This window comes from Danio aesculapii, chromosome 6 (genome assembly GCF_903798145.1).
Source record: "Danio aesculapii chromosome 6, fDanAes4.1, whole genome shotgun sequence".
NCBI lineage: Eukaryota > Metazoa > Chordata > Actinopteri > Cypriniformes > Danionidae > Danio > Danio aesculapii.
The window spans coordinates 28652253-28666603 of NC_079440.1; the positions used below are offsets into that span (position 1 = coordinate 28652253).

General features: G+C 35.8%; 1 protein-coding gene across 3 annotated transcripts in view; it reads right to left on the reverse strand.

Annotated features, from left to right (window-relative positions):
* Nucleotides 1-14351, reverse strand: part of usp13 (ubiquitin specific peptidase 13) — a 64096-nt gene that overhangs the window by 28335 nt on the left and 21410 nt on the right. Inside the window, exons 7-13 of one of the 3 annotated variants that reach the window (XM_056459882.1) lie at nucleotides 13715-13809; nucleotides 12350-12540; nucleotides 11775-11846; nucleotides 11481-11553; nucleotides 7386-7511; nucleotides 1698-1851; nucleotides 793-967 (exon numbers count right to left, since the gene is read on the reverse strand). In XM_056459882.1, the coding sequence (XP_056315857.1) occupies nucleotides 793-967; nucleotides 1698-1851; nucleotides 7386-7511; nucleotides 11481-11553; nucleotides 11775-11846; nucleotides 12350-12540; nucleotides 13715-13809 (886 nt within the window). Of the gene's footprint in view, nucleotides 1-792; nucleotides 968-1697; nucleotides 1852-7385; nucleotides 7515-11459; nucleotides 11554-11774; nucleotides 11847-12349; nucleotides 12541-13714; nucleotides 13810-14351 lie in introns of all 3 variants that reach the window. The other 2 variants (XM_056459881.1, XM_056459880.1) reach the window with 2 other exon arrangements.

The window sequence follows — 14351 nt, forward strand, 5'->3', positions numbered from 1 at the left end:
GACATCATTGGACATCCACACATTGACTTTTGACCACCAAAATAAAAACAAAAATGTATTATCATATAAGCAAAGTTTTAGTCATCTGAAAACTACAATTACAAATGTACACTAGATTTTTCCCTATAATGCATGCAAACTGCCCTGATGTCAAAAAGACATCAAATAGACATTTAATGATAGCGTCAAAAAACTATAAATGACACCCCGTTATTAGATTTTTGACATGTTTTTTGACATTGTTAGATGTCAATTTGACATTAATGAATTAAATTGACATCCAATCGATTTGTTTTTTATGTGTTTTTTGATGTTGTTTAGTCATCAAGGTGCCTGCTGGGTATAAAATCCATGATACTAAACTAAGGAGCGGATACTTCTTACTGAGCTGAGTCAAATGATCTAGATTTCTAAAAATAGCTGGAATCCTCATCAGAATGAAACACAAAGCTTATTGCAGTTATTGACAGGTGGTGTGTCTTGTTTTATTCATGCATAAATTCTTAAATCCCAAGATCAGGCCTTTAGTCTACTAAATTTATATTAAATTTATTTATTTTTATTTATTTATATTTATATTAAAATTTATATCTAGAAAAAAAGTTCATTTCCGTATCAATACATGTACCATTACACCACTGCTTCATATCATAGACATATACTTTATGGCATTATATAGTTGAAATATTGAATATAATATAAATTATTGTTGACCTAAACTCTGAATTTTCTTCTAAATTTAGGAGAATTAATTAAGTCGTTTGAAGGTCTGAAAACCAAAACCTTGCTTACTTCACTCCGGCTGATTTGGCCTGCAGAGCAGAGCTCCAGAAGTCTGGCACATTCTCCGGCTCAGTGAAAGCTTGCAGACAGGCAGTAAAGGGCACTCGGGCTCTCACCACCTCTGGAAGGGGCCGCATGTTCTCCTCAGCTTCCTTCCGTTTACCCTCATATGCTATTAGCTCCTCTGTACAAACAAAATCATATGTAGATAAAACACCATCAGGTCTACATTCACACTGGATTCATTGATATTAAAGCGATAGTTCACCCAAAAATGAAAATTCTGTCATCATATAGTCACCTTTGACTATACAAAAATGTCATTATTGAATATTGCTCCCACCCTCTAAATATAAAATTTCAGCTCTTGCCATCAAAAAGACGTTTTAGGCAACCTCAAGTAAAGAAAAATGTATATCAAATGTCCTTTGCGCCGACTGCCATTAGAATACTGGGTTTTAAGTATATATAGGGTCTTAATTGAGTTTTTAATGTGATTTATGTGATGACATTGAATGTATTTGAGTTGCCTGTTTTTTCTGTAATATGTGTAATCTGAACGCTGATATGGTTGTGTGGTGAAGCCAAAGATAAATTTCCACTTGTGGACAATAAAGAAAGTAAAGTAAAAAAGATATTTTGAAACATCTGTAACCATTGATATCCATAGAAAAAAATGTATTAGTTTCCAACATTCTTCAAAATATCTTCTTTTTGATTAACAGATTTGGAACAAGTCAATGGTGAGTAAAGGATGACTGAAGTTTTATTTTTGGCTAAACTATTATCTTAACTTTAAAGTTTTTATTCAAGTTAACAATATTGTTTTCTATAACTATATGACTGCATTAGGTTTAAAATGTTCAAAGTCAGATCAGGTAGGAATGGCTCTTTTAAGTTTTAGAAGTCATTACCTCTGTTGCTGGCCGCCTCTAAAGGTACAGGAAGCTGCATAAGGTAGTCCACTCGCTGTGTGTATCGCACCTTCTGCGACTGACAGCACTGTGTTCGCTCCTCCACCATAAATCTGAACACGTCGCTGGGGTTCTCAGAGCCTGAATTGTTCCTCTGGAAAGAGCAAAACACAATATCACCTATAGAAAGTTCTCCATTATTGGTTTTGTAATACAGTGGGTAGCATTACACTTAAATGTATAGTTCACCCAAAAAAAAAATTCCTTACTTACACTCAAGTGGTTCTAAACCTTTTATGGATTTCTTTCTTCTGCTGAACACAAAACAAGATATTCTGAAAAATGTTCTGAGGAATAAAATAAACACTATGGGAGTCAATGGCAGTTTTTTCCCCAGCATTCTTCAGTATATCTTCTTTTGTGATCATTCATTCATTTATTTTCTTTTCAGCTTAGTCCGTTTATTAATCAGGGTTCACCACAGCGGAATGAACCACCAACTTATCCAGCTTGTTTCACGCAGCGGATGCCCTTCCAGCCGCAACCCAACACTATGAAACGCCTATACACTCTTACAATCACACATACACTATGGGCAATTTAGCTTATTCAATTCACCTACAGCGCATGTCTTGTGGGGGAAACCGGAGCACCCGGAAGAAACCCACGCCAACACGGGGAGAGCACACAAACTTCACACAGAAATGCCAACTGGCCCAGCTGGGACTCGAATCAGCGGCCTTCTTGTAGCGAGGTGATCATGCTACCTACTGCGCCACCGTGCTGCACTCCTTTGTGATCAGCAGAAGAAAAATAAACTCGGTTTAGGTTTGGAAAATGTGGAGAATGGGTAAATGATGAAAGAATTACATTCTCTGGGTGAACTAATGTTTCCTGCTCCATTAAAGGCACATATTAAGTTCTGTTGTATCACTAAAAACGTTTAAAGATGGCTAATACTGACTACCCCAGCAGGCACACAATGTCATAAGGCATTAATTTTAAGTTAGATTTAGGTCGTTATGTCAGGAGACCAAAATTCAATGTCTAGCCAGAGAATAACGTTATTTTGACGTCCAATAACGACGTTTAATGTTGATATTTGGTTGATTTTAGGTTGTGTTGGAAAGTGACCATAATCCAACGTCAAGCCAACACCTTAAACCACAGGTGCCAAACTCAGTTCCTGGAGGGTCGCAGCTCTGCACAGTTTAGTTCCAACCCTAATTAAACACACCTGATCAGACTAATTGAGTCCTTCAGGCTTGTTTGAAACTTGCAGGTGCGGTCACACTAGAGTTTGTGCGTGCGAAATTCTGTTGTACGGCGCTGCAAAAAAGGGTGTGATTAAACAAGATGATTAGACGTTTTAAAAAGTGAGCGATTGGTCCATATTTTAAATTTCTGTCCAGTGAGGTCATGTGTTGAGCTTCGATTGGTCTCACGCAATCATGTGCTGCGATTTCACAGGTCAGAGTTCACCAAGCTTGAACCTTGCAATGAAGCGAACTGCGAAACTTGTCACATGAGCTTGTGTTTCCGGTCTGACACACTCGAATGCATACGAATGGGGGAAAAATGTGCAGTGTGACCGCAGCTTTAAAAAAAACGCAACGCTTGTGCGACATGTTTCACAGTTCACTGCGTTGCAAAGTTCAAGCTTGGTGAACTCTGACCTTCGAAATTGCATCACATGATTGCGTGAGACAAATCGAAGATCAACACATAATCGCTCACTTTTTTAATGTCTAACCATCTTGCTTAATTCCGACCCTTTTCGCAGCGCCGCACAACAGAATTTCGCACGCACAAACTCTAGTGTGACCGCAGCATAAGAGTGTTGAAGCAGGCTTGGAACTAAACTGTGCAAGACTGCGGCCCTTCAGGAACTGAGTTTGACACCCCTCCCTAAACCAACATCATATTGACGTTAAATACTGACATTTATTTGTCAGGTGTGGCAATCAAAATCCAACGGCTGATAGACGTCATAGTGATAACGTCCACACAATGTCAAGCTGTGACATCATTAGACACTGATACTTGGTTGATTTTAGGTTGGACGTTGGACATTGATGCCTGACCAACATTGATTTCTGATGTCAACCTGATTTTCATTTCCAAACAAAATGAAATGTCCCCATGATCTTGGGGTACAACATCAATCTGACATCATGTTGACTTCATGTGCATGCTGGGACATTACAGAAACACAACTGCAAAAGTTTTCCACACATCTGCCCAAAAATTTTATTTATGTCACAACTTACCCTCATGTTGTTTCAAACCTGACTTTCTTTCTTCCTTTAATTGAACTTAAAAGATCTTTTAAGACTAACTATACAGTTGTAGAGTTGTACTTTCACTGAAAACTGAAACTGTTTGATTATCAACATTCTGCATAATTTTCTCTTACATTCAAAATACAAGAAAGTAATGCAGGTTTTACAATAGTTATAAGCAAAAAAAAAGAGACTAAAACAGAACAACGGTCATATACAGTATAGTTAACAGTTCTACAAAAACAAACAGTGAACAAATCAACAATATATTTACATTTAAACATATTTAGGTTCAGCACAGTGTTGGAGAATAATTAAGATCAACGAGGTCATCGAACTGCAGTTTTGCTATTCTTAGTTCATACAGAATTATAGCAGCCTTAATATACCAAGACTGAGACACCAGAGACCACTGAGCAGAGAACAAACCTGCTGAGGATGTAGAAATGCACTGTAAGGTCCCTTCACTGTTCACACGCCTGATGCTATTTCACAGAAGGCACTGCTACAAATAAACCAGTCGACATTTCTGAGCGCTAAACATTTCAGGAGACTATAGCTCTGTCTTGATTTTATGTGGTTGACCTTCTTAGTTTATGTGCACTGTCAGGAACAAAGCAAACGTCACCAAAGATTAGGGCTTGATTCGCAGTATCGCATCAAAACAAAATATAAACATATCAAGCTTTGTATAAACAGCAAAAATTAAATAAAACTGACACTTTTTATTCTCTTTATAGTCTTTTTTCAATGGTTTGTTCTATTATAAATAATTCCTGTGTACTTGTTTAAAAGTGTCCATTGCGTCTTTGAAATTTTGGTCTCCAGTGTATGTTCTAACACTATATCCAGCTACATTGGTAATGAAAGATATATTATCACATCACTACACAACAACTAAATTTTAAATTTAGGTCAATAAAATATATATATTTTTTTTTTAATTAATACACTTATTCAGGAAGGATGCATTAAACTGATCAAAAGTTACACTTTTGAGGATTTAATGTTTACAAATTATTCATATTTTATATAAATGCTGTATTTTTTGATACAAAAATTTATTTTATAGGAAGCGTTCATAAAACTGTCAGGAAACTCATTCATTCATTTTTTTTTTGGCTTAATCCCTTTATTAATCCGGGTTCACCACAGCGGAATGAACCATCAACCTATCCAGCATATGTTCTACGCAGTGGATGCCCTTCCAGCTGCAACCCATCCCTGGGAAACATACATACACACTCATTCACACCCACACACCACGGACAATTTAGCCTACCTAATTCACCTGTACCACATGTCTTTGGACTGTGGGGGAAACCGGAGCACCCAGAGGAAACCCACGCGAGGAGAACATGCAAACTCCACACAGAATTGTCAACTGACCCAGCCGAGGCTCAAACCAGCAACCTTCTTGCTGTGAGGCGACAGCACTACCTACTGCGCCACTGCGTCGCCTGTCAGGAAACTTTTATAATCAATATCATATAATCATCAGTTACATCATTTTAAGTGCATTGTTTTACAAGTCTTTTTTAATAACTTGACATAAACAAATACATTATAACCTGTCTTTGTCTTTGTCATGACAACTCATTACCAAGAAAACATGAATCATGTTATAACGTAAAAAAATCATAAATCTGTCATAAACGTGATTGTCATGAGACCATTAAAGAGCCATTTAAGTTTTTGTTGACCTCAACTACAGTGGTAAAAACTGAATTTGTCATTAAAATGGAAATAAATATTAATCACACTGTTCTAAAATTAGTATTGACACTTTTACTGAAAAATTTTAAATGATGAAATATTTTTTTCCACTGAAAAAATTAATCAGAACAATATTCATTACACAATTATAATGGCCTCATGACAATTATGTTTATGACAGATTTATGACAAGTTTTGTTGTCTTGATAATATCAAGCTGTCATGATAAAGACAAAGACAGGTTGTGATGTATTTTGTTATGTCAAGTTATCTTAAACAATGCCACCTTTGCATTTAAAATGATAACTGAGCGAATAGGGTGCTTTCACAGTTGGTTCAATTGCCTGGACCGAACTAGTTTAATTGTCCCCCCTTGCCACCTTCTTGGTTGGTTTGTGTTCATGCTGTCTTTTTTCCTGATCAAAGTACGTGATACATAGACACTCACACACACACACACACACGAATGAACGTTATGAAAACGATAGTTTGTTGTACTATTGGCGGTTCACTTCTGTAATGTGGTACGATTGCATTCAACCCAGAAGTAAACCTTAGTACTAAGTTTGGTGAACTGAACAATTTAAGTATAGTCTAAAAAACTGGCAAGTTAAATAAACTTAAATATGCAAATCTTGGGAGACTCCATTACTCAATTAAATTAAGGCAACGAGTTTACTCAATTAATTTAGTTCAGTCAACTTATTAGGGTTTTCTTTGTAGGGATAAATCATCAGATTCATTATTAGATCATTACATTGATTATTAGAGGATTGTATTCTTCTGAATGCTGAAAATTAAGCTTTGATATCACAAAAATAAACAGCATTTTAAAACAGTGATAAACAATATTTTCACAATATTAAACAAATAGTCGAAAAAGAATTCTTTTGAAAACCTTAAAAACTTACCAACCCCAAAATTTTGCATAAAAATGATTTTTACTGAACTCTGTTTCATCCACAATGATCTATGTTGCTTACATCGCAGAAAATGTTACTATTCAGCTAATGGTACATGTTAAAATATTAAAATGTTACTATTCAGCTAATGTCACCAAGCACTTATATTTTCCATCCCCACCCCTCCTCTCCAAGCACCTGTCATATAGCAGTCATTTTAAACAATCTAATCAGTGTGTAAATTCAGTAAATATGCTGAGAATTGGGTTGTTTGAACAGTACAACTGAGAATATAACAGTTTAAGAGCACAATTAGGCTCCTGTTGTTGTTTGTTTTTCAATCATGGAAAAGTGTCAAGCAATGGCTTTCATTCTGGCCACAGACCAAGTCAGAGGGTAACAGGAAGCATTATCTGCCCTGTGTAACTGATAGGGAGGTCTAATTTTAACTCAGTTGAGAAAGTCACTTCAAGTGTGTGTCTGCCAGCAGAGTGCAGTCGAATGTGTCTCCTGAAACCAGAGCCTGCTGACAAGACTCAAAGTCTACAAACATGTCTGGGGAAATTCCAACCAAACCCTAGAAACCCTCTGAAAACGTTTTTTAAAAAAGAGAAAAGTAAAAGAAGAGATTGTTCACTAAAAAATGTCAAAGCTGCTCTTTTAACACACAGTCATACGAGTTTGGAGTGGCATGTGGGTGAAAATTTTTCATTTTTAGGCGAATCGATGCAAAATAATCATGATGGTCAAGAAAACATTGGATTTTAACAAAAGAAGCGAATTCTTACCTCAACCAGGTTAATTAAGTGCAAGAGGAATTCATGGGCATCTTGTTGCCGGTTTGAGGAGAACTCTGGATGTCCTTTACTGACTAGCGCTTTGAACATCTTAGGTGAAATCCCCCTTTGCTGCTGCTGCTGCAGAAGAAAACAACATGATACATCTAGGCTCAGGGTCACCAATTGCACTGTAAAATGGCATTACTACATCTGTTGAGTGCCATACTTAAACACTCTTAAATGACCACTTTTAAAACGATAACTTTAGGAAAATGGAATGCTGATTGTTTTTAAATACAGCATGAATTTAAAGGGCACCTATAGTAAAAAATCAACTTTTCAAGCTGTTTGGACAGACATATGTGCATGTATGGTGTATAGACCGTCATATTGGGGTGATATAAGCACACCCAGTGCTTTTTTTCAATTTAACAACATAAAAAACGGTGGACCAATTGGAGCGGTTTTCAAACCGACCGCAACCTTATGTAGGAGTGCGGTCCCCCTGCCCACCAATATTGATTGACAGGCGCGTCATCATATCCTCAGTTTGTTGATTCACGTCCGCCATTTTCAGCGTGAGTAGAATCGATATCACTAAAGGAACACGCTAGCTCTATTTTTAGATGCAAGGCTCATTGGGCTCAACACAAGACCAATATTCTCCACATTATCGCTCTAATCTGAATTATTGGTTGTATCTTTACGCAGGTTTGCAAACATGTGTACTTCTCATTGAGTCTACTTTATACTTCAGCCGTTTGCATTTCTCGCGATCCCAGAAGCTCCCTGTGATCTTAACTAACATGCGTTTTAGAATTCTAAACATAGGTTTCTATCAGGGTACACTCAAGTTGACGGCTGGGCGCCGAGGACCGCTGCAGACTTGAAGCGCCGTTGTGTGTACCCTGATAGAAACCTATGTTTAAAATTCAAAAATGCGTGGCGCGACGATTCGGGACACTTCAGGTTTCTGCCGCGCCACAGAGAGTGTCTGGTGTGCCGTGTCGCGGCTTCGAGCGGCGCATCCGGTGCCTCAGTCAAAGTTAATTATGTGTGCGTGGTTATTAGTTTCTGTGTACAAGCTCGGCACTTGAAACTAGCACACAGTTGGCTGTAAAGCTGCACAAAAAAATGATTTTGTACTCTCTGCTTGGTCTGTGTCCGAGTCGTACATGTACGACTGAATGCGGACCGTCTCACTCCTGCTCCTCTCAGTCTGCCTGTCAGACTCTGTTGCAAACGCAGAGCGGGTGAGCTCATGGCCCCGCCCCATTGTTACGTTGCCGGGAAGCCGAAACTAATTTAAATGTGAAGCAACACACCCCTAAATCAGCGAACTGTGGACACGCCCCCAACATGACACTTTTTAACACATTATAATAAAAAAATCTAAATTGTGTTTTGAACTGATCCTAAACTGGCACACTCAGAAGATCCATAATATTAATATTAAATCATAAAAAAGAGGTAAACTATGTGCCCTTTAAAATAAAAACTGTCAATGCAAGATACAAAAATACAATATGCAACTGTGAGTTAAAATGGTCTCTCGATCCTAAATTTTTCCTCAGAATTTTTCATTAGTGGTACCCATTTTCAAATGATAAATTCACAACTGTGAGTTGTTTTTCACCATCCTACTTCATCTTCCACCAACTTTAAAGGGCTCCTATTTTTTCCCTTTTTTCAAGATTTAAGAGAAGTCTTTTGTCAAAACACCCATCAGATTATTTATTATACCTTTCAGAATGTTGGAATTTTCTAATCTGAACACAATGTAGCTGTTTTTGTGGCCTTTGCCTTTAATGCTAGCTCCCCACGCCCACCGCCCACTCCATCAGAGTGTGCTTCAATCTTCGGCTGTGTCAAATAAACAGCACAGTGACAGATATGAACATAATGACATAATGTTTGTGACAAATACTACAGTAAGACCTTTCCCAATAGCTATGTTTCCGTCCAAAAATGCTAATCAACTTCATGATCAAAACTGGAAATTGCATAAAAGACGTGCGAATAAAGCAGCCTTTCCATCCAACCAGTCAAAGAGAACAAAATTGTCACTTCCTAATTACTGACGCCAAATATCAACAGTAAAAACAGTATTTGCTGTGGTAGGAAAAGGTGTGTAAATCTTTTTCTTATTTAGTAAATGACCTGCGCCTCAGAACACGATGCCGACATGCAATGAACGTGTGGTGGCATTTGAAGGCATGAGACGCGGAGCACAGACGCTCTTCACTATTCTGGAGGTCATTAATAATATAATAACACTAATACTGAAATGCTTAAGGTGTTTAAGAATGACCAAAACAACATTTAATATGTTTTACAATGTGCTCAGCCTGCTGGTTTGTCCATTCACACACATTTTTATCATCACATGATCTTTTATAACAAAATCTAACAACTTTTTTTAATGCACATACTGGAATTTGTACGGTAAAAGTCTTTCCATCGTAGTTTATGCTCATCTTTTCTTATCGAATAAAAGTTTATCCTACTCAGTTATGCGCATGTTTTTTATGCTCATTTTCAAAATTTATGCTCATCTTGGCGTTTCCATCAACTGATTTTTTATGTGCATATTCAAAATGTGCATAAAAATATGTGTTTGGAAACATAGCTAGTGATTATTTAATGTATTTGTTGTGGAGTTAATTTAAGCCTTTCTGCAACGATGAGTAACACACATTGTCGTTATTAAGTTCACACACACACACACAGTGCGCGCATTTAACTTTGCACTGTTTTTGCGGCAAAAGTGATAGGATACACATTAATCTCCACTGCTGTATGAATATCCGGTATGTTAATGTACAAAATAAACCTGATTTAACATCCACAATCTGGGATTAAAGCATCTTCTTTTATAATTGTACTGACATGCGGCTGTGGTGATAAAGTAAAGACGGTAAAATCGTTGTAATTCATTACAAACATGCAATGTTTTAAAAATGTTTTAAACTCGTCAAACTCATTCTTGATCACATTTGATGATTGATCGATGATCACAGAGAGATGAACAGATCTTTTAATCCCGGTTGCTTTGTGCACGTCCTGTTTTGTTGATATAATTATACACGTTACTATGGAGACATGTTAATATGCACCTGTCGATCAAATCGGTGGGCGGGGAAATCGCACTCCTACGTCACATTGTGGTGGGCCTCAAAATGGGAGGGATTTGGATCCTATTTTAACGTCAGGAAATTTTAAAAAGAGACTTAATGACTTATCACCCCAATATGACGGCGGACACATTATATACACACAGTTCAGTCCAAACAGCTTCCAAAAGATGACTTTCATCATAGGTGCCCTTTAAGATTTTAGCAAGAAACGCAAAAATTGCCTATAAGCAGCAATTCTATAAAATAAATTCATAAACTATAAAATCAGAATAGAACTTTTTTTTTCAGGCAGATTTATTTCTCGATGAGGAGCTGCATGGAAAGAAATGCCTAGGCTTTTTAGTAGTTAGCCTTGTTGTCTCACAATTAATAGATATAAACACAAAATTGTGTGATGTAAGCTTATAAGAAAAGCTTTTTTAATCCACAGCAGAACAAAGCTTCCATAGGTAGTTGCCACATTGTGTTACTGCTCATTTGCATAAAATCAAAAAGTTTCATAGTTGCCACATTGTGTTACTGCTCATTTGCATAAAATCCATGAACTTTACTCAACTTTATTGTGTGCTGTTTTCACCTCAAATTGCTAATGAATGGCCTCCAGGATAATTCAAATGATCGTCCGTATACAAGTACCATAAAGGCAAATTTGCACTGAACTGTCAGGCACCAACAATCATCACAGAATAATATATATCACTTCATAAACACAACCCAACTGGAACAAGTTGAATCAGTGAAATCAAGTGTCTGTTGCTACTGGGTGCAGTGTAAATTGGCCTTAAGATTGACTGACTATCATATGTGTACTACATTCTAGCTCAACATATCGGCAAAAATGAAAAAAAAGCATGCCAAGGGCTGCAACTGCTGATCTTGCAATTATAAGCACAGAAAAGCCAACTTAATTGAGCCAAATATCAACAAGACAGACCAAATCAAATACCTTGTGTTCTTCTTTCATCACCTGTTCTATAAGTTCTGATTTCATTGGAGGTTTTGAGTACTGGCCTGAGAGAAGTCCGTGACCGAGCTTTGCCCTTGAAAACAAACAATTTAGATGTCAAGTATGAAATGCTGTTAACATCCCAAAATATTATCAATCAATGTGCCAATCAAACTCATACTACTAGTTATAAAGTCTGGCATATTGCAATGTGTTATACAGTATTATACAAGAAATATAAATAATTTCATTTCAGAAAATAAAAAATAAATAAATGTAAAATGACAATAAAAATTACATGGCAAAAACACCTACATCTGTGTGTTGAAATCCTGAGTTGGATCGAGGGGCGAGTAGTCAAATATTCTCTGTAGGTTCCCGGCATACCTACAATAAAATATTGTTGAGAAAAAAAACATCCATTTTAAATTCATTGAGTAAAAACCATAGATTCAATGTGGTTTTGAGTCTGGCATGTACACACACATGCACATATACACACTCACACATACGCTTGTTTTTGTAAATTGTAAGGACATTCTGTATGTTTTCATTGTTTTTATTCTGTATGAACTGTATTTTCAATCACCCTACCCCAACCCTATCCCTAAACCCCACCCTCACAAGAAACTGTGTGCATTTTTACTTTCTCAAATTAAAAAATCTCCTTCTGTTTGATATATAAGCCTATTGAAAAATATGGGCAATGTCCTCATAAGTCACCTTCTTCTTGCATACCTGTGTTATACTCTTGTTTTGTCATTATACAAATTTGTCTCCCAATATGTCACAAACACACATACACCATCAAACTGTAGTGAGGCAAGTTCTATCATACATGAAACTCAAACACAATGGTAGGAGTATGGAAAAAGCTTGAATGTACTCACGCTCTCTGGAACTCTGGAATACTGAAAAGCACTTGCATAGTGGTGCTCAGGTAGCAGCTGTTGCCCAGGTTTTTGATGCCCGTATATCCTGAGCCATAGACAGGCTTTAGCTTTAGACCTGCCTCCTGAATCACTTCCCAGTCACTGATACGCGGCTGAACGTGGTTGTCTGTGTGATGGCCATTCTCTGTCTGCAAGGTATGCACAAGAACAATTGAAAAGGTTGAAAACAGATAACGTAGCTTGATTTGGCTTTATCGACTACACAACAGACACATTGCTCAGCATAAATGAGCATAAATGAGAACAACAAAAAGATTTTTTTTATCCATTTATTATTCTTAGTCAATAATTTCATCAAACATTTTTTAAAAAGAGTTTGGTCATCTTTAAGAATGAAAAAAGCAAAGCAAAAAAACATAAAATTTTAACAAAATTTTATATATTTTTTACGTTTCTCTTGATTTTTTCTAAGAGTAAAATTAAGATTTTTACCCAAGATATTGAATTAGGTGTACTAAGTTTTGGACTGTGGTCTTAGCCTATGTTGCAACAGTTTCATTTTTTATTATGTGCAAAATATGTGTATAACTATAACAAATATAATATACCCAACATAACCTTTTTTACTGAAATAACCCCTAATTAATATGCAGTTTTACATAAAAATAAAAGCTTTCCATTTGAATAATAAATTTGTAATATCATTTTGTACATTTTCATACAATCTGCTCATGTCCATGTGACAGAGAGAGTAAATTTGTGGTTGGCATATATACTTACTTTTTTAGGAAAAAATCTAAATAAAAATCCTGTGATTCTATGAAAATGTGAGATTGCCTGTAAAGTAATTTCACAATCATATTTATTTAGTAATTTAAAAAAGCAAACAGTACATTGCAGAAGTATACTTTACTGGTTTATGTTTGCATTTTTATCAGAGCTTCATAATCAGTGCTGGATACTAACAGATTATATGTAATCTGGATTATGTAATGCGATTTTAAAATGAAAGTACTTGTAATCAGGTGTAATCTACCCAACTCTACACATAATGTATACCATAGCATAGATACATTTGACATATTTGTAGTCATAGCCTTTAAGTTTCACTGTATCAATGAAACGAGTGAACAGGATGTTTTACAGTTCACTTTTAATAAACTGTTTTTAAATAAAACTATAAATGTTAATAATTAATACCACTTGGATATTTATCAAATTGAGCGATTAAGCAAAGGAATAATCAACACTTTTTAAAACATTGTGAATAATACTCTGTGAAGCGTAATATTGCTGTACATAAGTATCATTTGATTTGTAAATTCTAAACAATTTGTAAATAAATAAATAAATAAAACATACCCTTTGCATCTGTAGCATATCAATTCCGAAATGTAATAAATGTTCAGATATGTGAGGATCAAGCACGGCTTCTTCTTCATCAAAGGAATAAATATCTGCAAAAAAGAGAAAACAGAAGCAAAACCATAAAGTAGTCAATGGAAAATAGTCTATTTTGTCCATATTAGCTTCAAGCATAAAGAGATCAGTCCAGTCAAAACTGATAATTTACTCACTATTGACTCAAGTGGATCTAAACCTTTATGACATTATTTCTATTGCTGAACACAAACGACTATTTTAATTTTTTTTTGGTAATCTGAAAACCTGCAATCATTTACTTTCATACACTGAAAAAAATTATTCAAAGATGATTCCTTCGATTTACTAAAATTTTTTTACGTTAAGTGGTTATAAATAATTTATTTAAGCTGAATTTAAACAAACAAATTAAGTTGAACATTGCTCAATTTAATTTGTTTGTTTAAATTCAACACAAATATATTGTGTGCAACAGTTTTGCATGCAACACTTTTTTCAGTGTAGTAGGAAAAACAAACACTCTGGAAGTCAGTGATTACAGGTTTCCAATTTTCTTCAAAATATATTCTTTTGTGATTAACAGAAGAAAGAAACTTATAAAGGTTTGAAACAAGTA